Raw genomic sequence first — 25443 nt, forward strand, 5'->3', positions numbered from 1 at the left:
AGCCCCGACCCAGCCGTTCACAGACCCCGCGCTCTCCGGCGCGCACAGCAGGCTGGTCGATTCGGGGGACAGGGAGCCGTGAGCAGACACCAACCTTCAAGGGGTCGGGAGCCGGTGTGTAGATGGAGCCGGCCAGGACGGGACCAGCTCCCCTCGGGGGACGGGCGAGCCCTGCCTCTGGAGGGTTCACCCGACCGTTCAGGAGGCCTCGGGTCCTGGAATGGGGGGGGGGGGGGGGGGGGGACGAGGTGACTTTTAGAGGCCCTCTGCGTTCTGAGACCACACTGCAGGGGGAAGCCAGCGGCAGACACGAGGGTGCCGTGTGGCTGGGCGCCCTGGGCCGCGAGGGCAGAGCTGCGGGAGGTCCGGCCTGGGGTCCGGGCTCCTAGGCTGCAGGATGGGCGGGGTCAGAAGAAGACCGGGCCAGGATCCCACGTGCTCGGGTGGGTCAGGACGCGGCCTGCAGGAGGAGGAAGGGGGTGGGTACCTTGCAGGGCAGGCTCGGGCACCCCCCCCCCCCCCCCCCGCCCGCCAGTAGCTCGGAGGTGCTCCCACCTGCTGAAGCTGCTGACCGCTGGGTCACCCTGTGCCTGCAGCTTGCTGGCCCACCCAGCGAGGCCGCATGTGCCGGGGCGGGGGGGGCCGGGCCGAGGTGCCCAGAGCACTGAGCACCTCCTGGCCCCAGGGCGGGCTGGACCAAGTCAAGGGAAGTGAGCTCCTACCTGGGGCCTCATTTGTTCTTTATCCCGAGACCTGGGAGCGTGCTCTCACCTCAGGAGCCCGAGGTTTCAGAGTCGGAGAGGACCTTAGGGTACGTCCAGTCCAAGACCCTCCTTTCACGGAGGGGGCGTGTGAGACCCCGAGATGGGGAAGAACCACGCGGCCAGGCCGGGGCCGGGCCGAGAGGCCCCCGCCCAGCACCTGCCGCCACACCACGTTGCCTCAACAACCGGCCCCTGGCGCTCCCGCCGGAGCTCCCCAAACGGGGACGAGTCCCCTGAAAAAGGCATAAGAATAGAGAGAATTGGCCGATGGCTGTTTCCCTCCAGGCCCGCTGCCCGCCCCGCAGGTTGGGGTGGCCCTGCGGCCCCCGCTTGTCCTGGTGGCCACGGCCGTCCCGCTGGTGCTACCCGAGTGCAGGTGCACAGGTACGGCCCAGGGCACAGTAGCGGGCTTGCGTCAACGCTTTGGGTGAGCCGGCTCGGCTGCCGGGGTCGGGGGCTCACAGCTACCACTGACCCCTGAGCTGTCTGCCTCGCCCACCCTCTGCCCTGCAGGGAGCTCAGAGAGCTCCTGAGGGAGGGGACCCCTTCTGGGGTTCACACTCTCCCGGGGGGCCCCAGGGTCACGCCGAGCTGCATGTCCCCCTTTCCTGTGCCAACCACACACTCTTGGCACCTCTTCCTTCGAAGACGGCCTTCTCTGCCCCCTCTGCAGCCGCGGCCCTCGGGTGGGGTCCCCTCCCCAGGCTGAGCCGACTGCCAGAGCGGTTTCCCGGAGCACGGTCCGTCCAGCTGCTGGGAGGCGAAGGTGGGACACGGCAGGGGCCATGCCCCCGGGAGAAACCTCTTCCACGCAGATTCCCGGCGATGGGTGGGGAGGGGAGTCGTGACCTCATGTCCCCGTCTGCAGTTCTGTTGAGTTTTTCAAACTCTGTCGACGCGAGGGTCTCACACTGTGAACCAGCTAGGGTGGGGTCGCTTCCGGTGGCCGGGAGTGTGGACAGTCTTTGGTTCGGTTGGTTTCAGAGAGTGTATCTGTTTGAAAATGCTCAGAGTTATACACACGCCCAGCAGCTCAGGGTCCGTGCGCGCACTCTCCCTCCGACGCCGGCCAGCAAGAGCCAGGGGCCCGGCGTGCTCTTGGTGGCACACGTTTTCTCACCGCCTGGAAAATCGCTCCCACGGTTCTGTCCGTCGGCGTCCAAATGAGTTAGGCCCTCTGGGGCGAGCCACACTCCCCTGAAATGCTGGGCTCTTTCCTGTTGCCGAAACGGCTGGTCCTTTTTCGGGAATTAGATGTTTTGTTCGTAAACATTTCTCATAGGTGTTGCCACGAACAAAGATGTGTTTTCTATTTATTTATTATGTATGCACTTGGAGAAGTCGTCGTTGGAGAAATGGATCGTCCTAAATGTCACGTTCGGGGATGTCCTTTGGACCACGTACCCGGAACCTTCTGCTGGTGGCAGAGGGCACTGGCTGTGGTTTGGAAAACCTTGTACCATAGTAAACATACAAAGGATCTCAGCCTCCCGCCTGCTGCTTTTGTTTTCCATTAAAGGGGGCCTCGTTTTAAGCCAGATATCTAAGCAAAAATGAGACCGATGAAATCCCACCACCCCCCCAGTCTGCCTCTCTGTCACTTCCAAGAATTATTCATATGTTAATGTCCTACCTTGTCCTGCTCTCCGGGGCGCCCACAAGAGGGGCGCCCACAAGAGCCGGTGCAGCTGGTCCTGTGGGAGAAGAGGCATTCGTTCATGTGACGCGCCCTGCCCTCCTCACTCCCAAGCCATCAGTAAGCCCTCAGGGCAGCACTGTCCCCCTGGGGGAAAGCCAGGACGGGCCAACAGGGCCTTGGCTGGAAGCAGGACTGTCTCCTCCTTCTGGAGGCCACGCACAGTGTCTGAGAACAGCGTAGGAGTGGGGGTGGGGAGGTAGGTCCAAACCAAGCTGTCAGGCAAGAGTGGCAGAGGCAGGCCAGAGCGGTCCCCTCGGCCACACTGGGAGGGGCCCACAGGATCGGGGTGGGGAGAAGGTGAGACGCAGAGCCTAGAACGGGGAGACTGGGAAGTGTTCTAGAACTGCACTGCCCGGCTGGCAGCCACTAGCCACGCGTGGCTAAAGTCGAGTTAATTACAAGTTAAATACAATCAAAAGTTCAGTTCCTCCAGCCCACGTGGCTAGTGGTGGCCGTCCCGGATGGGGCAGGTCTAGCACACGCTCCCATCAGCGGGCGCCTGGCGGCTCAGGCGGTGAGCGTCCGACTCTTGACTCCTGATTTCAGCTCAGGTCACGATCTCACGGGTCGCGGGTTCGAGCCCAGCGTTGAACTCCGCGATACAGCATGGAGCCTGCTTGGGATCCTCTCTCCCCCTCTCTACCCCTCCCCATTTGTCCTCTGTGTCTCTCAAAATAAATTAAAACGTAAAAAATAAATAAAACATTTCCATCACCACAGAGAACTCTTCTCTTGGTGGTTTCTAGAGGGCTCCCAGGGCTCAGTGTGTGCGTGTGCGTGCCTGTGCGTGCGTGCTCAGTCCACCGAAAGGGGTTGGCATCAGGCTGTGGTATCGAGGTGCCAAGGAACAAGTCCGGCGGACCGGCTCGGACACCCGTGTCGGTGGGCCAGGGACAAATCTGACACCCCGCCCTGGAGGGACATCGCCTGGAGGCATCACATTTGAACATTCATCCAGTAAATGTCTGAGCACCTGCTGGGTGCCAGGCACAGCACACAGGGGACACAAAAGACCCCCATGGAGGACAGGTGTCAGGGCTCCGGGGACAGGGACGAACCGTCCTCACCTGCGGCGGTCGGTCGGGGATCAGTAGGGGCTGGAGGCGCCCGGAAGTCAGGGGCGGGCGAGGCACAAGGGAAGTGAGCAGAGGTGCGGGCTTCAGAACGGAACAGCGTGTGGGGGGCAACGTCGGGCAGCCGGTTCACCACTCGGACGCCCGCACACATGCTGCTTCGGCGACGCGGGAACGGCCCCAGTGGGAGGGCTGGGACGGAGACCCCGGGCGGCTAAGGAGCGGGAGTGAGGACTCGGGGACCCTTCAACAGTCACTGATGCCCACAGGGAAGTCCCCATACGAGAGCTTGGGCCCCAAGCCCCGTGCCTGCTGACAGGCCAGCCAGGAGGGGAGAGGCGGGAGGGGCTTCTGCGGAAGGAGCGGGAAGTAACGCGGAAGGGCAGGAGGGCGGTCCTGATGAGGGAACAGTGCTTGCGGGGCCTGGCAGAGGAGACACCGTAGGAAGTGGTGGGGGCGGGCCGTTCCACAGACTGGAGGGAAGAAGGGACGGGTGTCCACGCAGAGATACCCAGTGGCGGCCTCGACGGGTCAGAGTTCATAGCATCTGCTCCAAAGGCAGGGGCGTGGAGTCTGAAGCAACAGTCCCTGTATCCACGTGACAGACGCGGCTGGGTGTGCAGGCTGACCCCCACCCGGGGTCCTGTCTGCATCTCTGGCCCCGTCACCCACTGCTGCTTCCCGGGCCCCAGGCACACAGGAATCTCATCACGTCTCGCCCACCCAAAGCACTTAGTGTCCCCGCAGTGTGACATGTGACCCGTTCCCTGCACCAGGCACACACCCTTCCCTCCTCCTCCTCCACTCGCCGTGTGCCTGCCCTACTCTCTCCAAGGCTGAGTTCCACGCGAAGGCGTCTCTGACCCACCCCTGGCCCCGTGGACCTTCCTCCTTCCTCCCCCGGGGCCCCGGGCCCCGAGCCACCACAGCCCACACCCTGCCACCCGAGGCCACTCGCCCCTTCTGCCAGCCTCCCTCAGGGCGGGCCATCTGACTTCCCACGTGGGGCAGAGTTGTGCTCTATAAACGTTTCATCGAGGGGCGCCTGGGGGCTCAGTTGGTTGAGCATCTGACTCTTGGTTTTGGCTCAGGTCACGATCTCACATTGCCCTGCACGGAGTATGGAACCTGCCTGTGATTCTCTTTCTCTCTCCACCCCCCTCCCCTGCTCACACTCTTGCTCTCTCAAAAAAAAAAAAAAAAAAAAAATTAGGGGCGCCTGAGTGGCTCAGTCGGTTCAGCATCCGACTCTTGCTTTCGGCTCAGGTTGCGATCTCCCGGTTCATGAATTCTAGCCCCACGTCGGGCTCTGGGCTGACAGCATGGAGCCCGCTTGGGATTCTCTCTCCCTCTCTCTCTGCCCCTCCCCTGCTCGCTCGCTCTCTCTTTCTCTCTCTCAAAAATAAATAACCTTTAACAAAAAAAAATGTTTTATAAACGCATCATTGAAGGTCGAATGATGGCACGGGCAGACCCCTCTCCTCCATCTGTCCAGGGGGCCAGGACCCAGCTGCCCTCCGACCCCGCTCTGAGCTCCCCTGCCCCAGGGGCAGGGAAGGAGTGGGAAGTGAGGGGGGAGGACGACCCCCCGGGAAGGGCAAGCACAGGGGCTCGCCTCAGAGATGTGCGGCCACCCACACAGAGGACGTCAGCAGGGTGCATCAAATGAGCTTTGATTTCCAGCGCAGACTAATGTTATATTTATACCGGACCGTAGTCTATTATCACTCGATAGCATTGTGTCTAAAAAGGCCAACTGCACACACCCTAACTTTAAACTACTTTACAGCTAAAAAATGCTGGCGATCGTTCAGGGTTTCAGGGAGTCGTAAGCACCGATCACAGATCACCACAACACGGACAGTAATGGTGAGCCAGTCTGAAATATTGCGACAACCACCCACACGTGACGCAGACGCACGACGTGAGCCACGGCTGTTGAGACAATGGAGCCACGGACTTGCTCAACCCCGGGTCGCCGCAAACCTTCCGTTTGTGAAAATGTGCAATATCTCTGAAGTGCGACAAAACGGGCCGGTAACAGTGCTAAGAATCGAAGACCTCCAGGGCCCATTAAGAAAATGAAATTAGGGAGAAAAAAAAAATGAAATTAGGGTCACCTGGGTGCTTCCGTAGGTTGAGCGTCCGACTTCGGCCCAGGTCACGATCTCGCGGTTCGTGGGTTCGGGCCCCGCGTCAGGCTCTGTGCTGACGGCTCGGACCCTGGAGCCTGCTTCGGGTTCTGTGTCTCCTTCTCCCTCTGCTCCTCCTCTGCTCACGTTCTGTCTTTTTCAAAAATAAATAAACCATAAAAAAAAGTTTTAGAAATTAAAGAAAACAAAATAAAATAATTTGCGGACCACGGGTTTACATCATTAACGTCGGCGGCCCAGGTGTCCTCAGTGTTTGGGGGTCACCTCTTCTCTTAGTAGTTACATGAACCTGCTGAAGGTCCCCTCATTGGGAGAAACTCAGTGACGCCCCTCACTGCCAAGTCCTGCGCACACACACCCACGAGCCTCCACTGCTCCCGTGCCCGGCTGGCCTCCGCTTTGGACCTCTCTGTCTCCCCTGACAGAGCCGTCCCCTTTCTCCACTATGCGATGACCTCAGTGGGGAACACGGCCTCTTTCTTTCTGGATCTCCCCAAATTACATGGGCACAGGGAGGTCACTTGTAGCAGAATTTTGCTGAGGGCTTGGGAATATGGCAGAGCAGCCATCTAAAATAGAAAATGAGTCATCATGACGGAATGGTAGGCACAGGGGTCTCTTCCGAGGACCAGTCTGCGGGGCGGGGCCTGTCAGGGGAAACAGGTGACAGACAGTTACCCACGCTCTGCAGAAGGGCTCACACGAGAGAGGCCCCGTCACCTCCCTCCAGACCGGGGGACAGAAGGCAAGAGACGCTGCCGGGGCGGGGTTCCCTGGTGGATATCCCGAGAGTGGACGGTGCTGGGCACTTTCTCCTCTCTCAAGGGGTACACCCCCCGAGCCAGGGGAGGGGTGCCAAGAGAACCCCTCGTGGGGAGGCGGGGATATTTGCGGGAAAGACAAGACCGGCATTTCCCTTCTCAGCTGCACGCTCGCTGAGCTCCAAGCTGACCGGCCACCCGGCTGGGGCAGAGCGAGAAGAATGTCCTCTGGACGGCTGTCCTGGTTCCCCGTCACTCGGGAAGGCAGAGGCTGAAGATGCCTGTCCCCTCACTGGGGTATCTGGAGGTGGACGCAGTGAGGCCGCCGTTCCCGGGGGGAACAGAGGGCGGCCTCTGGATACACGCATTCACTTCTACCTCTGAGCCGGGAAGGACGCACGAGGCTTCCCGTGAGCCACGCACACGCCACGGACGTTACCCGCAGCGTCGTGAGCTAGCTCGAAGGGACCGCGGCCCAAAGGGCCACCTGCTCAGACGGCGGGATCTTTCCAGGAAGAGGTGATGGGCCGCCCCCGGAGGCGGGAGCTGAAGGAGAAAGTGGTCTCACCAGTATTCGACTGGAAAATGCACTGCTCAGATCAAAGTCGAGAGGACAGTATCTGGGAATAATCCGGAACACGTCTCAAGCCAAAGACCGTGAGGGAGGGCGCCCAAGGACAGTGTGCAATGACACAGGGTGGGGAAGCCTTGTGGCCCCCCCTCCTCCGACCCCCCACTCTGGGCCCCACCCTGCAGGAGCCAGCGGGGACGGGGAGGGCTCAGGACGCGGAGCAGGGAGACAAGAGGGAGAGCCGATGGCCCCCATTCCCTCCTGCAGGGGCTCAAAGAGAAGGCGGAGGCGGGGGACAGCGGCGGGGTGCAGGTGGCCTGGCTCTGGGGGCAAGAGGAGAAATCCCTGGTTTGTAGCATTTGCTGAAGCCCATGGTGTGAATGTCCCGACGCGGCCAACGTGGCCGATGCCAAGCTGCGGATCCCCGGGTCCCCGCCGGCCTGAGCACTGGTTCTCACAAGCCGATACTAGCTGGCTCGGCTCACCGAGGCAGAAGGCCGAGTCGGCAGGGCGCCTTGAAGGCAGCGCGGAGAGAAACAGGAAAGTCCCCGCCAGTCCGGGCCCTTCAGCACATCAATCACAGAGAGGAAGGCGGAAGACAAGGATTAGACTCCCCCGGAAGGTACCAGGTCATCTCCTGCCCCGCTGACTTCCAGCGGGTTGGGCCGGCTGGAGGCACCCTCAGGAGATGGGAGGGAGGCTCGGGGAATTAATGTCACTGCTTCCCTCTCTGCCGGGGCCCTGTGGGCGGGTGCTATCCTCCTAAGGAACACGGGGCTTGGGTCAGCACACTTCACCACCATCTGGCTGAAGCCCAGTAACCGCCTCCCTCCCTCCCAGCACCCCCAGGCCCAGGGCTGCTGACCCGCTCCTTGCTGGGGCCCTAAACTTCATTCACGTGACTTCCAAGTGGCCCCTTCGTGAAGTGACCCTTACTAAGGCTTCCCGCCGGACTCCACTGATAACTTTATATACGAGATGCCCTTCCGAAGTCTAAGTGGGGAGAAAAGGAAAATACCAGGAGAAAAACAGGAAGGGGCCACTCCCAAAGGAAAACAGACACATGGCACACGAACACATTTAAAAATTCAACCTCACTGGCAATTGTAAGATGCAAACTCAAACAACAGTGAGATGCTACTAATCACCCATCAAACTGAAAATATGAAAAAAGGGCCAGAAGAAATGGACACTCTTCGATGGTGACATAATTTACCGTTACGTAAAGGTGGTCTGACGATGTGTGCAAAGTTGGGCTCCAAAACTCTATCCTAAGAAAGGGCTACTGGGGTGCACGAGGATCTGTGACAAGGACATTCGCTGCCGCGTTTTGCACAATAATAAAGAAACTCAAACAATTATAGAGTCAGTAATCAGAAATTGGCCAAACTGAGGTTCCCTTTCCCAAAGCAAAGATTAAAAGTGACTGTTGAAGGGGGCACTGGGGGGGGGGCTCAGTCAGTTAAGCATCGGACTTCGGCTCAGGTCATGAGCTCACGGTGCGTGGGTTCGAGCCCCGCGTCGGGCTCTGTGCCGACAGCTGGGAGCCTGGAGCCTGCTTCGGATTCTGCGTCTCCCTCTCTCTCTGCCCCTCCCCTGCTCACGCTCTCTCTCAAAAATAAATAAACATTAAAAACACTTTTTTTTTTTTTTAAGAAGTAACGGGTTTAGGAAGTATTTAGCATCGTGCATCAAGACCCTTAGAAACAGTCCTTGTCTGTGACCCACTAATTACCTGTGGGGAACTTACCCTAAGCCAACAGAGTTTCAGTGTAATGACGTTAATTACGGCATTCTTTGTAGTCTAGTCACCCGACAGGGTCAGAGCCTCAACGTTCGGCTGGGAATGGCTACACCCATTACAGCCTCATGATGAACTACTAGTCCTCGTGGAGAAACTACTTCCATAGTGTGTGAGGACACCCCGCTCACCGGCAGAGTCAGCTGCAGAATCCCCGTGGGTTCTGGAAGTCACGCAGTATTACAGGCCGAAGAGCTGAGAGCTCAACTGGCCGACTTTCCCCACATTTGACGTGTTCACACTCACATGCACACGCAGGCACACATACCCACGCACATACTCACACACTCACGCACAGACACACATGCACAGACGCACACACGCACTCACACACACGCACACATTCACACGTGTGCACGCACACACACTCTCTTGCACACACGCTCACACACATATGTAGTCACATACACACGCACACACACGCACATGCACGTGCGCCCTCTGGCTCTCCTCCCCCCCTTACCCGGGGCCACACTCCCACAGCCACAGCCTCTGTCTCCATCCTGGCCCTGCCCCCTCATGCCCCTGGGCCTTTGCATATCCTCCTCCCTTACCTCTTCCCTCCCTCCTGGTTCTGCATCTCAAAAGACCAAAGAACAATCTGGCAAAGCCCAAAAACAAAAAGGCAAACTCCTCCCCAGGGGGCTGTTCTGGCCCAAGTGTGCTGCAGAGAAGTGACGGGTACCTTCTGGCCCACCACATGCACTGATTAAAAATTAGAAGTGGGCGCCCAAAGGCAGAAAACACCACCCTCCCCCTCAAGAGGTTCCAATGGAGGAGTGAAGGCCTCAGGAGTATGTGAGGAAGGTTCTGCCTTAGGGGTCTAGGGACTTGCTTTGCACTGGAAATGAGTCCCTCTTGTCCTGCTTCCTCCAGACCCTGGGATGTAAATCTGAGGCCAGGCCGAAGTCCTCACCTCTGTCTAGAGAAGGGGTGAGTGTGAGGGACGTCAGATACGGGGGCACTCAGGGCCACCACGTCGGGGCTGAGGCGGGAGGCAGGGACCAAAGAGGCCCCGTGTCTCCAAGCCCGCACCAAAGCCGCCCCCCCAGAGGAGGAGTGCCTGTCGGCTGGCTGGGAAAAGCAGGTGCACAGCCGAGCAGACGTCCCCTGAAATTCCCGACATTCCGGACGGCAGCCCTCCTGGCCCGGAGTGCTCTGGACTCTGGACTCGTGGGCTCGGACGCTGCATCTTGGAGACTCCGGCCGACCTCTCTGGAGGAAAAATAGTTGGCCTGGGTTGGCCGGGCACGGCGCTCCAAGACTGGAACCCGGTGCAGGCTGGCTGCTCAGGTCCAGAGCGGCAGGCTTGCGCATGGACAGGGGTCAGTTCAACGACGCCTGCGGGGAGCTCACCAAGTGGCCTTGGCTGCAGCTCACGGGTCCCCAGACGCTGGACCAAGTGGAGAAGGCCTGTGACACTTGGTGGGACCTCCCGAAATCGGCCCACGGGAAGTCCCCTGGTCCAGCAAACCCTGGATCTGCGGCCCACCCAGGACCCAGGCAGCTGTGGCCCGGGTCCGTCCCCCTTTTCAGGGTGGGGCCCCTGCCGGAGGCCCCGGGGCCCCACGAAGATCTGGGAGCGCTACACCAAGTTGGCGGGAGAGCGGCCGCTCCCGCCGCCGGAAAGCCAAAACGGACGCAGACCGCTGCGCTCCTGGGTGCAGCGTGCTGGGCGGATGTCTGCACTCCTTCCAGAACAGTTTCTGTGGCCCAGGCGGTCTCCCATCCCCCCCTTCCCCTCAGGGGGGCTGTGCTACAGCGGAAAGGAGCCCGGCGTCCAGGGGAGGCCCCGGGGGCAAGGCCATCGGCCTCATCCCAGCTGTGCTTCGGCGGTGGGAACGGTTTGCACGTGCAGAAGGCGGCGCTACGGGCCCCGCGGGCCCCGCGAGCGAACCGAGCGCGGGGCGCTGGGGCACGAGTGAGATCGAGGGCGCGAAGAGCCCGCCTGCGGCGGGGTCTCCGAAAGCGGGGGACCCCGCCGAGCACCTCTTCCCGTCTCTGGCAACCCCTCGCGGTGTGCCCTTGGGAGAAATACTTACCATCTCTGGGCCTCGGTTTCCTTGCGTGTAAAACGGGGGCGGTAACACAGCCCCGGCCGCCCGGGGTCGCCGTGGGGACGAAGTGCGCTCGTGCACGTTCCACGGCACGGCGGGGGGGTCCGTCGGGGTCCGGGAGCCAGTCGGGGCGGAGGCGCGTTCAGGCGCTGCGGGGCCCGGCTCGGCAGGTGCGGACGCCGGGAGCCGCTCTTTAGAGCCGGAGGGGCGGGGTCAGAGCGCGGGCGGATGCCGGTCTCTGCCGCCCCCTAGTGGACACGCCCCTAACTGTTAAAGGCCCTCGTGGCTTCAGGCGGCCCGGCCACGTGACTGCAGGAGCGGGGTCCTGGCTCTAGGGGCGCGGGGTGCAGCCGTCCCACCTCACCGACGGGGTCCGGTGAAGGCAGCGGCGCCCCTCTCCGCTGGCCCTGCCACAGCGGGCTCCAGGGCAAGGCAGGGGCGAGGCTCCCCGGAGGCGGGGAAGAGAAGTCCCAGCCGTAGTTCCGGTCGCCGTCATCACCCTCCTCCTCGGCCCCCAGGCCCCGAATGAACTTGAGCGTCCCACTCAGCGACTGCCCTCTTCGGGGCCTCTCCTTGCAGACCCGCAGTCCCAGCCCCCCCCCCCTCCCACCCCAGGGAAAAGCCTGACCTGTGCCCACCCCTGAGGCCCCAGGGCGCCGGGCGCTGGCCTCACCACGGGCAGACACTCCTTCACCGGGTTTCGAGGCCAAAGGGTTACTGCCACCTTCAGCAAAGGACACACACATTACCCGCGTCAGAGACGGCAGACCCCTGTCCTTGACCTCCCTGGAGCCAGACTCCTCCAGAGGCTTCATCTCAAACGGGCCCTCGGCACCCAGTGTTAGCGGAGGACCCAGCTAAGCGGGTCCAGTGGCTTCTTGGGAGCCCTGACATCCGAGTCCACTGGGCCTGCCTTCGGCCAGAATCCAGTTTAGGAAGAACACCCGGTCCCCCATCAGGCTCCTCTCCAATTTTTCCCATCCAGCAACCCCTCACTCAGCCCCGGTCAGCACATGACTTTTAACAGAATCCACCAGTAGATGAAGAGGTGAAAGATAACAAATCAATTCTGGGGTGCCTGGGGCGGGGGGAGGCTCAGGCAGTTGAGCACCGGCTCTTGATTTCGGCTCAGGTCACGATCCCAGTGTCATGGGATCGAGCCCGGCATCGGGCTCTGTGCTGAGTACAGCCTGCTTGGGATTTCCCCCCCCACCCCTCTCTCAAACTAAAAATAAAGAAATCCCTATTTAAAAAAAAAAATCATTTTGGGGGCCCCTGGCTCAGTCAGTTGAGCATCCGACTTCGGCTCAGGTCGTGATCTCACGGTCCATGAGTTCGAGCCCCATGAGCGGCTCTGTGCTGACAGCTCAGAGCCTGAAGCCTGCTTTGGAGTCTGCGTCTCCCTCTCTCTCTGCCCCTCCCTCGCTTGCACTCGGTCTCTCTCTCAAAAATAAACAAACATTAAAAAAAATCTTTTTACACATTTTCACAGGAGGGAGTGACTTTTAGTAAGTGCAGAGAACACAAAAACTCCTTAGTAATCAGAGGCATACAAATTAAATTACTGTTTTCTCTCTGTTGAACTCTGGCTGGCATGTAGGTCATCAGTTGAGTATTTTTTGAACAAATAAATGCATTGATGAATACCGCTACCAAATCGTTCAGCGTCCGGCTGAGAGAGGATCCGACTCGCCACCCTGGTGCGTGGGGCCCACCTCTGGCGCGGATGGCCGTGGCCACGCCGGGGTGGGAACAGGGTAGGGTCACTCGTGCGAGCACGGTGGGCTTGGGTAGAAGCAGACGGTCCCCGAAGGGGATGCGGACAGTGAGACAAAGCACCACGGTCTGGCCCGACTCGCTCCACGCCGGCCGTCTGTAAAGTCGGCTTAAGGCACAGCAGAAGCATGGGACGTCGCGCAGCCACTAAATGTCAAACACGGAGTCAGTGCGCCACCACGGAAACTTTATTACAGTATGACGCCAAGTGGGAAAGGCTGAAAACACAATTCTCTTCCCGCTGTGACGACGGCCGTGTGAACACAAAGTGCACAGATAATGTTCTGGAAGGAAGCGTGGTCGAATGAAAATAGCTTCAAGAGCTGGGTGGCGTGTGGGTAGCTGAGTTCTTCCTTTTATAGGGATCTCTTAACGTCGCCGTCATATCACCTCAGTAAAAACAAGGATTTCAGTTCTTGGTCTGGGAGCAAGAACCCAGGAAGTCAGGGAAAATATGACCTTTTAAAACAGAGGACGTGCTGACGGACGTCTGCTGGACCCCGTGCTGGTGTGGCGTGGCCTCACTGTTCACTCTGATCCCCACTCTCCGATTCTGCCTTTAACGCTGTCAACTTTTGTCAGCTTTTTCGCATTTACTTAATTTTTTAAATACAGTGTGAAAACAGTATTTGCATTGGTTGCTGTGCCTTGTGACACCTGTACCTCATGTGCTTGCAACAAGGCCCCCCCCCCCCCAACTCCCCCGGTGCCCTAGGCCCGCCCTGGCCAACAGCAGCTTCCCTGTGGCCCTTCCTCCTCCTGCGGACACGGGAGGCAACATGGTTTTCAGAGTGGAGCAGAAAAGGACGCCCCAGCCTGACCCTCCCTCTCTGAGAGGAGCCAACAGCCCAAGGTCCACGGCTAATTTGAGAAACTCTCCGGAGACCTGACAAGTGGCCTCCCAGGAGCAGTGGTGACCCCTCCCGCTGCCACCGTGCGAGGAGAGCCCCGGTCCAGGGCACGGGTAAACCCACAGCGGGGCAGATCCCGCCTGTCGAGCCAGACCGCACAGCCCTGCCCGGGCCCCTGGCCTCCCTGCTCAGCTATAGGAAAGCTGGGGGACAGCCGGCCCCTGGGTCCCAGCTCCAACGGATAAAACAATGCTCAGACAAGGATAGAGGAAACTCAGAATGCACCTAAAATAGATGCTGTAGGCCAAGGCCTGGGAAAAGCTGTCTGCTGAGCATGAACAGGAGGGGAAAAACAACGATGTGGCAGCCAAACACTTTGCAATAAAAAAACAACAGAAAAATATACTTACAAATACAGATAAATATTCTATTCTGGGGGGGGAAAAAAAAAAGAACCCAAGGTGGGGATTCTCCATTTGGACTTTCTGAGTTCATAAAATTTAATAAAACATTGAATTTTAATAAAACCAACTCACTGAGATTAAAACCAGAATGATTTTAAAGAAAAAAATCTCATTTCAGAACTAAGAAAAAAACTGGGTGCCCAAAACCCAACACAAAGGTAAATGTTTCCAAAATGGTAAGAAAAAAAAAAAATCCCTGAATCTGCAACTGAAAATAACACACCATGTTCTATGAAAATTAAAAAAAGAAAGAAAGAAAGAAAGAAAGAGAGAGGAAGGAAGGAAAATCCATAAAACTTCTTAGCAAAATTACTGAACATTAGCAAGGAGTAAGGATCTCCAGGAATCTGACAGAAAAAAATCATTAGTGGGGCACCTGGGTGGCTCAGTCGGTTAAGCGTCCGACTTCAGCTCAGGTCACGATCTCGCGGTCCGTGAGTTCCAGCCCCGCGTCGGGCTCTGGGCTGATGGCTCGGAGCCTGGAGCCTGCTTCCGATTCTGTGTCTCCCTCTCTCTCTGCCTCTCCCCCGTTCATGCTGTCTCTCTCTGTCTCTCTCTGTCTCAAAAATAAATAAAACGTTAAAAAAATTTAAAACAAAATCATTAAAAAAAAATCATTATTAAGGAGAAAGACAGTTGGCCTTGGACCACTAGAAGTAAGACACTGATGAGAATCAGGGAGAGAGGAGAAAGTCTGTGAATTCCCCGCCTTGGTTATGGGTTAACGCATGCTGGTGAAGGTGGTTTAATTAAAAAAACAGGGGCGCCTGGGCGGCTCAGTCGGTTACGCAACTCGATCTCAGCTCAGGGCATGATCTCGAGGTTCGTGTGTTCAAGCCCCGAGGCGGGCTCTGCGACGGCAGCACGGAGCCTGCTTTGAATTCTCTCTCTCAAAACAAAACAAGAAAAATAAGAAAGAGGGTTACCACTGTATATAAAGGAAACCACCAGCAGCACTAAAAACAGCGTGACCGTCAAAAACCAGAGGGCATGAGGACCAAGGGGGCAAGGATGTCCCCCTAATGACGTGCTGGTGTTTCGTAGCTGATCGTTAAAGCTACCACGCGGATGTACTGGATCAGGACATTAAAAGCGACATGAACGAGCACAGGTAAACTTGCGTACGTAGGTGGGTGTGTGTGGATACACTCCCCCCACCTCCCTTAAACACACTTCTCTTGCTCGTGAATCTGCAGGCTGGCGGGCCAGGTGGTGACAGCCGTCTCCAGGAGGCCTTGGAGGCTGCGGCCGGAAGCATTTGAAGGCGCCCAAGCTCACACACGTGCACGTGGGCTGGACACGGCGGGGGCTGGGCAGGTGCGGACCCCACCCGCCACCGGCATCTGTCTCCACGGGGCCTCTCCGGCGCGGTGGCCTCGGGGTAGCCGACAAAGCTACCGGCTTTTGCATCTAGTGAACCGGCCAAACGCAACGCCCGGTACCAGCGAGGATCTGAGATCTACTGTTGGCAAAGGGACAAGGTAACGGAACCACCTGGGACAGCAGGTCGGCAATATGTACCAAGACGTCACCTTGCGTTTGTTCTGGCGAGTCCACTGCCGGGAACCTGCCCCTCAGATATAAACAAAAGTTGACCAAAATATCTGGGCAGCCGTATGTCGGAACGAAACGCCGAAAACTGCAAACTCAAGGGTCTACCGGGAGGCACGGCGCGGGTCAGCTGCGGGGCGGAGGTCACCCCCACCCTGCTAATCTGGGCCACCCGCAGCCGTGGCCCGCGACCAAAACACCCTCCCAGCCGGCCCCGCGCACCCACTGGGGAACCCTCGCCATCAGTTTTTCAGCGCAGCCTGGTCCAAACTGGATCGTGTCCCACACTCAGACCACCACAGCTTAAAATCCCTCAGGGCACCCCAAATTCCCGCAAGACCCCACGCACCTCCTTCCCTCTTCAGGCGGGTGCTGCACTGTGCCCCCAGCCCCCCTCTGCTCCTTCTAACCACAGGGCCCCGACACAGACCGTTCCTCTGCTCCTGCCCCAGAGACGGCCTCGCCGACATCCCCAGGCTCCCCCCACCTCCACCCCACCTCGAGGCCCGTGTAGGTCTTCCAACGGTTGCCACTTTGTGCATGATGCGTATTTGTCTTCTCCCACCAGGTCCCGAAGTTTCAGGACGCCTGGGCCCAGGTCCGGGCCGTCCCCGGCTCCCAGCAATGCCTCGCATGTAAGAGACGCTCCGAGCACTGGGGGACGTGGCTGCACCCTGCGCAGGAAGCGGTGGGATTAGGACTTCCCCACGCCGACGGCTGCTAACCGGAAACACAAGGCCCGGGAGCGTGTGAAGGGCGCCATGTCCCATCAGGACACCTGCTCCATCCTGACTAGAGAGGACAGAGAGCCGACATGCTCAAGGGACACGCTGAGAGTGCCAAGGGACGGCGCTTGCCCCACCGTGGCTGCGTGCAAGGGTGTAGACGGCCCTCCCCGGGACAGGGCAGGGGCTAAGCTCCAGCCACACAGGAGGGGGTGCACTTCGTGGACGGGGTGAGGCCGCAACAAACACACGGCTGCAGGCCGGGAAGTGAACTTTTTTTTTTTTTGGAAACAAATTAACAGGAGGTTGCACCGAGACAAGGCCGTGGCAGGGGTAGGCACAGACTTTTCACTCTGGACCCTCCTGCAGCGGTGACGTTTCCTAACCACGTCCGTGTGCCCTTTTCAATCTGTTAAAATTGTGAGGGAAGTTCTGTACAAACAATGTGAGTCCTTAAAAATGACACCTGCATATAAATTCTGTAACTCGTACGCAGGGGAGGTCTGACACACGAACATTGCAGGGCGGTTAGTACCATACGAAACACCACAGATTTAGGCACTTTGTCAAAAAAAACCGTTTAGAAACGATGAGGTTACGAGTCTTCTGTCACACGCCGCCGGCTCCCGATTCACACCCCGACGGTCGTCACATTAAATGGCACGTTTGAGCCCTCGCCGCCCGCACGGCCGCCCCGAGCAGGACACAGGCACAACTCCCGGCCTTCACGGACCACGCGAAACCCGACGGCCGCCGGGAGGTGTCCCCGACTGGCGGCGGGGGCTCCAGTCGAATTCAAAGTCGGGACTTTGCGTGTCCACGTGACCGCGCACGTGCGGGGTTCCGCATCCCGCTTCCTGACCGTGCGGCGCGGACGAGCACCGAGCCCCGCGCCAGGGCGGGAGTTCGCGGCCACGGAGGCGGGGTCTGCGGCCCGCGGGGGGCCCGGTCCCACGGACGGCGTCTGTCCGGCTGGCTGGGACCTGGCAGCCGTCCGGTTGGCGGAAACGAGGAACGAGGGGGGGCAGAGCCAGGGCAGTGAGGGGGAGGGGCGCCTCAGGAGCCAGTGCCGCCCCCGGACACGAAGGGCCACCGTTTCCATTTACAGTGATTTTACAGGAACCTCGAACGCGTCCGAGTCCAACGTTAACGCCGAGGCCGCCGTCTTCTCGCTCGAAGCCTCTTAAACGGTAACTCTGGCGTGGACGGCCAACCGGTCGCGGGGCGCAGGATTCTCCGGGGAGTGGCTCCCGCCCCTGCCCGAGCCCGGGGCGCCCCGAGGCGGCCGGGGAGGCCCCGTTACAGCTCCGCCCTCTTACTCCCGGCGCGGTTGTCTTCCTTCGCGGCCTCGGCGGCCCGAGATTTGGGCTCCCCCTCCTTCTTCTTCTCGCCCTTGTCCCGCTTCGTTTTATTCTTCTCCCCGCCGCCTCCCCGGCCGGGGTACACCTGCCCCTCCAGCGTCACATCGGCGCACCTGTCCTGACTGACCAAGAAGTCCTTGATCTCCCAGGCGTAGCTTCCGTCCCGAAGCATGAAGATGGCACGGTCGGACCCCACGATGAACCTTGACAGAAACACGCGTCAGGACACGCGGGGAAGCGCTAACGGGCACAGCCGCCCTGTGCCACGTGGCCAAGAGGAGCGACTCCTCTCAACCTCGACACAACAAAACGCTACGCTCCTCGAGGCCCCGGTAGCTACTGACGGTGACGAGCACGACCCGAGCCGAGCTGAGCTGAGCGAACCACGCAACCCCTCGGCTCCAGTCTCGGAGGCAGAGCCCCGGGGAACGATCTGGATCCGCCTCAGCGTGTCAACACTCAACAGGCCCCAAGGGGCAAAGCAGGGGATGAGCCCCGGGCTGGAGCACCGGCGTGGCCGGCGGGCACGGAGCTTCCGCTCCTGGGGGGCCGCGCCCAGCCCACCCCGCAGAGAGGGGCGGTGGCTCTGGACGGGGCGTCAGGGGCACACTGACCGGTCCCCTCGGCGTGTGCGCAGGCCCACGACAGCACCGAGCGTCGTGCTCGGTACCCCTTCGTGTCTGTCTGTCACTGCTATTTCCTAAACTAAGATGCGTGAAGACCCTGAATTGAGGAGGAACAAGAAACTTCCCGAAAACTGCATCTCAGGATCGTACTGAGCTATGAAAACCGGACCCTCGACCTCGGATCAGTTACCTGTCAGCAGTCTGGTCCGAGCGTGTGTGAACACGGCCACACACGGAAGGATCTCTGGCGTGAGAAACCTCTCGGGTGGGGGGGGGGGGCGCCCTGTCCTGCTGTGACTAGTCTGCCCCCAGAGGCCAACCACCTGTCCAGTCTTCCTCAGATGAAACAGAAGTTATGCAGCCCGGCACAGGAGATAAGGTCACTGACACTGTACTAGTGTTGTGTGGGGACGGGGGGGGGGGGGGGGGGGGGGGGGGGGGGGGGGGGGGGGAGTGACAGGTGTAAGGAGCAGGGCACACGGAGCTGACAAACCCTACGTTGTTCGCCCAAAACTAATAGACCGTTTGTCAGCTGCACTCAGAAAAAAAAACAGCTGAAGGTATAAAGATATATAAAATTTTACGATCAAATGAGATAGTAAAAAAAAAAAAAAAAAAAAAAAAACAAAAAAACTTACGGGCCTTGACCAATAATAAACGTTTTTCTTTAAGAAGAAAACAAAGGCAGGGATAAACAGAAGCGTCAAAGAGGAAACCCGAGGCAGGAAAGGTCCTGGGCCCGAGGGAGGCACCGCCAGAAAGGGCTCCTGCTCCAGACTGGGGAAAAGTCCCCGCATCACCTACGGTTTTCTCAGCGGGCCCGCCGCCTCACCTCTGCACGTCGTAGTTGGCGTTGAAAAGGCTGCCCTGCCAGAGGCTGGTGATCTCCTCCGTCTCCTTCTCAGTGGGGTTTCCGGACACAGTGACGAACATCATGAGCGTCTTCCCCTTCCTCGTCATCTTCAGGATGCTCTCGGGCCTGCCCGGGTCTATCTGGGAGAAGTCGATAGGGGCCGAGGGTCTTTTGTGCTCCGGGAGGTCCCCCTCTTCGATGTCGTCATCCTTCTATTAGGACACAAAACACAGTGTCACGCATCATCAGAAATGTGCTTGTCAAGCGGGGCAGGCGAGAAGGGCGGCGCGTGCCCGCAGGTGCGGTGACCCACGTTAGCACAGGAAAAGGAGACCGGGAGCTGTCCTCCTCTACGTGACCTTCAGGTGAAGCCCGAATCTCAGGCAGGACTTCCCACCCGTCGTCATTCCGGGTCACCGATACCTGAGGCCCCTGTGTGATGGCTTCAAAGAATCTACCCGATACGGTGGCCTGTAAATACGGCCACATTCTGGTTTGGTCCCACAATGAACCACAACACAGCAATGAAGAAGAAAAAAACACTGATGCTGTGCCCCAAACCTCAAAAGGACAATACTGAGTGACAGAAGCCAGGCACAAAATCAGAAACACTATAAACTTATTTATTTTAAGTTCGAGATGAGACACAATTAAGAAATTAGGAACAGCGGTGGCCTCTGGGGGGGGGGAGGAGGTGGGTTTGACTAGGATGGGACCCAAGGGAACTTCTGAGATGACAGAAATGGTCTCTACTTTGACAGGACAATACAGATACTCACCGGTCAAACTCCTGCACACTGTACTTAAAATCTGCATTTCATGTGTATCAACGTCAACTAAAAAATAAGAACTGTCTGGGGCGCCCGGGTGGCTCAGTCGGTTAAGCCTCCGGCTTCAGCTCGGGTCAGGATCTCACGGCTCGTGGGTTCGGGCCCTGCGTCGGGCTCTGTGCCGACGGCTGAGACTGGAGCCTGCTTTGGATTCTGTCTCCCTCTCTCTGTGCTCCTCCCCTGCCCGTGCTCTGTCTCTCTTGCTCTCTCAAAAATAGACATTAAAAATAATTTTTAATAAAAAACCCTGAACTACTCACTCAACTCTAGTTAGCAGGCTTCGTTTTCTGCAGTCGTGTGAACAAGCAATTGTGACGCTACCATCTGTGACTTCCAGGCTGGAGCCAAGGAGGAAATACGTTAGGGACAATGACACCCGGTTCTTCACTTAGGGGCAGAACTACAGGAGGAAGACGACGCCCTGTGGTGGCCGAAGGACCACGTGATTCTTCATAGGTAGGCAGGCAGACAGCGATAAATAAAAATATTTAAGCATCAGAGTTCCTCGGAGAAAAGCCTAATAATTCCAGCCACAAAAGGAAACGACGTACCGAGAGAAGTCACCAAACGGGTGGTCCTTGGAGACACTATGCTAAGCGAAAGAAGCCGCACGCAGAAGACCACGCTGTGCGAGACGGCTGGCATGAAGCGTCCAGAACAGAACAGAGATTCGTGGCTGCCGGCCACAGGCTGGAGGGTCAGGGGAAGCGGGGGAGGGCGACCGAGACGAGAGTCTCTTTCTGGGGTGACGAACATGTTCTAAAATTGATAGTGGTGACGGCGGCACGCCCCTCTGAAAACACCACGGAAACGTACACTCTGAATGGGTGAACTGTCGGGCGTGTGAATTCTCTCAATAAAGCGGGTATCGAACACCCGATAAACGACTAACCTAAAATGACACGAAGAGCCCGTATCTCTCTCTTACTCGGTCCTCTTGACAAACTGGCGAGGATGTCGACAGTCTATTAAAATGCCCCAAATGAAAGGCGAGCACAGGAACTTGTACGGCGGTGCCTGAAGGTGCCCCACGTTTGCATCAGACCTGGGACCTCGCGTGAGCCCCACCTAACTAGCCGGCCGGCCGGCCGCGGCCGGGACTCCCTCCTCCCCTGGGCCTGTTTCCTCATCTTTAAACAGAAAAGCAGAACCAGCTGGCCCCACGGCCCCAACAGTGACTACACACGATGCATAGAGCTTCTCATCTCCGCCACTCTCTCTACCGACCCGTTTCTTCCTCATTTTGCTTTAAGAGTCCGTGGCGACCGGCACACAGAGGCACATGCTGTGCAGTCAGAGGGTCTTGGGCAGGTTGGAAAACCCCTATAACGGGGTTGGGGGGGACAGCATCTCCCTCCTAGGGTTTGGGGGGTTCAGTGACATAAAGGCAGGCCATAAACACCCAATGATCAGACCCGCAACCAGCTGTGGAGATGACATAGGACCTCCCGGTCGCCGAATTCACAGGCTGTCTCCATCTCCGTTTTATTCCTCCCTAACATGTGCTATCGCTTCTTAAAACACCTTCAGACTTCGAGTTGGCTCAGCAACCTAGAATATTTGTATTTTTCACACCGACTTCACTAATGGTCACGAAGTTAACTCCGTACTTCACACATAGCATCTCTTTTCAATGAAAACATAACTGATCAGAAGTCGAGTGCAAACAGCAAGGGTAAGGATTGTTTCAAACAACTTGAATTCCACCTTCTAGGTTTTTGTGTGTGTATCAGTTACCAAAAAGGGGGGAGGGGAGGGGGAAGAACAGTACCCCATGTGGCTGACTGTCGGTTCTACTTACTTCTTCCCATGCCCCTCGGCTTCTCCGCTGGGCAATCTGATATGTTCTTATCACTTTCTCTACTCCTGCAGCAATCAAGCCTCTACCCCTGGGCAGGGGTGGGACTGTCACAGGTCAGGCATTCCCCAGACACAGCCCGACCCTGCCTCCAGGCATTTTCAACCGGCTTCCCTGCTTCTTCCCTGCTTCTCCTCGGCTGCTGGTCACATTCGTTACAAAGCTGAACTCCACTTTCTGCAGACCCGTTTCTTCCTCCCTCCCATGCTCCTTGATGCTAACACTGGCTGCCATGCACCCAACCTTCAGGACAGCCCTGCGAGGCCCCCACTGAATAGATGAGGGGGACGAGCCTCGGAGAAGAAAATAACTTACTCGAGGCCACATGCTAGCAGGGGGGACACCGACACTGGAGAGCGAACCCACATTTCTGGCTCTGGGATCCGCCCCCCACCTGCCCCTTGCTGTAGAATGAAAGAACTGCCATCGGTTTTCCTACACCACCTGGGACTCAGCATTAAACCTAACACAGAGGAAAGGGTTCCCGCTCTGCCCCACTTGACCCGGGAGGCAGGCATCTCAATGGAAGAATGATTCTCACACCAGTGGGAAGGAGGTAGGGCGGGGGGGATTTAGGGATCTCCCCTGGGGAAGGAAGTACTGTTTCTCACAAAAGCTCTCCCACAGAAAAATCTCTGCTACCGGGGAAGGGCACTCACATTTGTGGACAGTGTGCAAAAGTTAGCTCACCTGGTCTGCACGGCACCCTGCCAAGGGGGAGGTTGTCCGGCTTCACGGTTAAGGAAAATGAGGGTCACACTTACAAGCAGTAAGGCCGGGTTCAAAACCCCTGTGCCTTCAGCACATCATGCTGTCTCCTGCCTGGTCACACAACCGCCAGCTACCAAGTTGAGCACACTCTCTCACATTCCCCCCTCCACTCTGACCCAGGAGACTCCAGCTCATGCAGGCCCTCCCATCACCTTGCACTTGTACTTCGGCTCACCAGGGTGCGCGGCCAGGCAGTAAAATGGTGAAAAGAATAGGCTTGAGAGTCAAACGACGAAATTCGGAATTCAGCTTATATGCTGTAGGACGTGGGGCAAGTTACTCAACCTCTCTGGGCTTCAAAAGTCATCATCTAGAAAGCAGGGTGAGCGCATTAAAGGAGTGCGCATGCCCAGGGCAGTCCTGTTAGCTAACAAAAACTCCCTAAGTATTAACTACGAAGTTGTTTCTGCCTTCGGAGTCTCTGCCACCCATCCTAAACTTTGCTGACCAATTTTTCTAATCATGAGAGCCCACGATTCCAGAACCCCCGCCACCGCTGGAACCTCACTCTGGGGCACACTCTGAACCCTCTCAAAGCGTTATGAAGGCCGTGCAGTAACCTGGGGAAATGCTTAATATGTCTAATGAGAAAACCAACAGCGGGAAATGACCCCGATGCCGGGCTCTGAGCTGTAAAAACCATCTGCACGCGGAGGGGACATGAGTGAGGGAACACGCGTGTCAGTCCCAAGGTACGAACGATCACACGGAAGCGTTCCATTCTGGCAGTATTTGGGTCACACCGCTTTTCAAACTCATCAGGGCCCGTGTATTGTCTTCTAAATTAAGCGAAGACCCCGGAACACTGGAGGCCCAGCGCAGCCTGGTTCGCACCGGCCTTTCCACCCGGACCGCTCACTACCTTGCTTCAAACGCAGCCTTCTCCAGCTAACCGAACTATTCCTACCAGCACGGCTGGCCATCAGAGTGGCGCTAGCCCAGGTTCTTCCCAGGTTTCCTCGGCTAATCCTCAAACTACTCTGAGGTGGGCATTGCGAACGCCTCTGTTTTGTGGGTAAGGAGACTTTCACTATCAAAGTCACAAGTGGTGTGAACCCAGCCAGTCCAGCTGCCAAGCCTGGCCTCTATTATCTGCACCCTCCCCCCCGACCCAGCTCCCACTGCCCTTCTCCACATCGCCCCTGCCTCTAGCCAGATGCCCTGTGCTCCCTGGAACCCTCTGAAAGTCCCACCGCACCTTCTTCCCACAGTACTCCGCAATTCCTACTTTGTTTTATGGTTGTTGGTACCATCACTGCTGTTCCTGACGGTCGGATCCCTTGTTCATCTCCATTTCTGTCTAACTTAGTACTTCAAGGTATTATTTCCTCAAGAGACAGCGCTCTTACTTTAGGGAATCAGACACTTCAGTAGCTAGACCATAAACTGATGGGCGATTACAAGGGAGACAGTAAACAGGGAAGGAGCTGCTGCGAGACGTTCCCTCTTCATTAGCAGGGTGCACACTCATATCTACCCCGTGCACACTCATAGCTAACCCCCATCTTGCCATCAGCTGCGGATACGCATGGAAGTACAAGTCTGCTTTCTCCTAGTCAAATTCATCAGATGGTATTTTTTAAACTCACGTCTGAAAGTCTCTATCAAATGAGGCATGCACACGGAGATAACCACAAAGTAAGAAGACATCAGCCTGGGAAGGCATCATCGGGTAAAACCTCATTTTGCAGATAAGGAACCTCAAGCCCAGAGCGGAAACGGGAATTGCCCAAGGTTACACAGCCAGCAGAACCCAAGTTTCTCGGGGCGCCTGGGTGGCTTAGTCGGTTAAGCGGCTGACTCCTGAACTCCGCTGAGGTCACCATCTCAGGGCTCCTTGAGTTCCAGCCCCGCCTCACGCTCTGCACTGCTGGGAATTCTCTCTCCCCTCTTTCTGCTCCTAACCCACTCATGCTCTCTTTTCTCTCTCTCAAAATACATAAACTTTAAAAAAGAACCCAAGTTTCGGACTCCACTCCACCAGCTCTGCAAATGAGCCAGGACCATTCAACCACCTTTGCAAGGGAAAAAAGGCACGAGTTTTCCTCCAGTGAACCTCATCTAAAAACCTTATCACACACTCCAGAGCACTCAGGAAACAAACCAAAAAACCTACTCTCACAAAAACAAGTCTTTGCTCCTTTAAACGAAATGTGAGCACCAGCTTTTGACCTCCCCCACCCCCACTCCCCAAATTACAAAACCCTCAGCAAGAAATATACTGGAACGAGGAGTCTGGACGCTTCTGGTCCAGAAGACGGGAGAACCAGTAAAGGGGAGATGACCCTCGCTGTGTACCCCTCACCCGCCCGCTCAGCCCGGCCTCGGGGAGGAGCGTGCAAAAGGTCCCCCTCCCCACGCGCCGAGCTCACTGACCACCGGGGCGCCGAGAAAGTAGGGCGAGGCCCCGGAAGGGCGCAAGGGGGCACTGGGGTGAGGCTGGTGCGGGGCAGCAAGGCCGCCCGGCCTTGGCAGAGAGGGCGACACCGAGACGGGGTGTGGAGGGCGCCCGTGCAGAGGGGCCGGAGGTCAGCGGGAGCGGGGCCCGGGACCGAGAGGAGCCAGCGGGTGCGCGCGCGCGGACCTCCCACTGCTCCAGCAGACGCGCCATGTCCGCATCGTTGTAGTCGCGAATATCCTTCTTCTTCTTCCGCGGAGGCGGGCTGGCCTCCCCGGGCGTCCCGGCCGCGCCCTCGGCAGCGCAGGCCCTCGGCGGCAGCAGCAGGTCAGAGGCGCAGAGAAGGACCAGGGCCGCGCGCACCCAACCGGAGGCCGCCATCTTCGCCGCGCCACCGCGGAGATCACGCTTGCGCGCGCCGCGGACCCCGCCCCGGGTTCTCCTTCCGACCCCGCCTCCCGGCCCGCGCCGACCTACCACGCCCCGCTCCAGCCCCAACC

General features: G+C 58.1%; 1 protein-coding gene and 1 long non-coding RNA gene across 3 annotated transcripts; both read right to left on the reverse strand.

Annotated features, from left to right (window-relative positions):
* Positions 1 to 937: 937 nt before the first annotated feature.
* Positions 938 to 5686, reverse strand: LOC122221104. Of its 2 annotated transcripts, none has more exons than XR_006203071.1 (4): positions 5657 to 5686; positions 2398 to 2458; positions 1885 to 2178; positions 938 to 1757 (listed from the first exon to the last, which is right to left on the reverse strand). It is a non-coding gene; the product is annotated as an uncharacterized LOC122221104 (long non-coding RNA). The 2 variants fall into 2 exon arrangements; XR_006203072.1 differs by having other exon boundaries at positions 1885 to 2181.
* A 10818-nt stretch (positions 5687 to 16504) lies between these two features.
* MESD (mesoderm development LRP chaperone) lies at positions 16505 to 25362 on the reverse strand. Its single transcript, XM_042940825.1, has 3 exons — positions 25130 to 25362; positions 19066 to 19298; positions 16505 to 17810 (listed from the first exon to the last, which is right to left on the reverse strand). Exons 1-3 carry the CDS (start codon positions 25322 to 25324, stop codon positions 17546 to 17548), a joined length of 693 nt encoding a protein of 230 aa, XP_042796759.1. The 5' UTR covers positions 25325 to 25362; the 3' UTR covers positions 16505 to 17545.
* Between the last annotated feature and the right edge of the window lie 81 nt (positions 25363 to 25443).

Source organism: Panthera leo, chromosome B3 (assembly GCF_018350215.1).
Source record: "Panthera leo isolate Ple1 chromosome B3, P.leo_Ple1_pat1.1, whole genome shotgun sequence".
NCBI lineage: Eukaryota > Metazoa > Chordata > Mammalia > Carnivora > Felidae > Panthera > Panthera leo.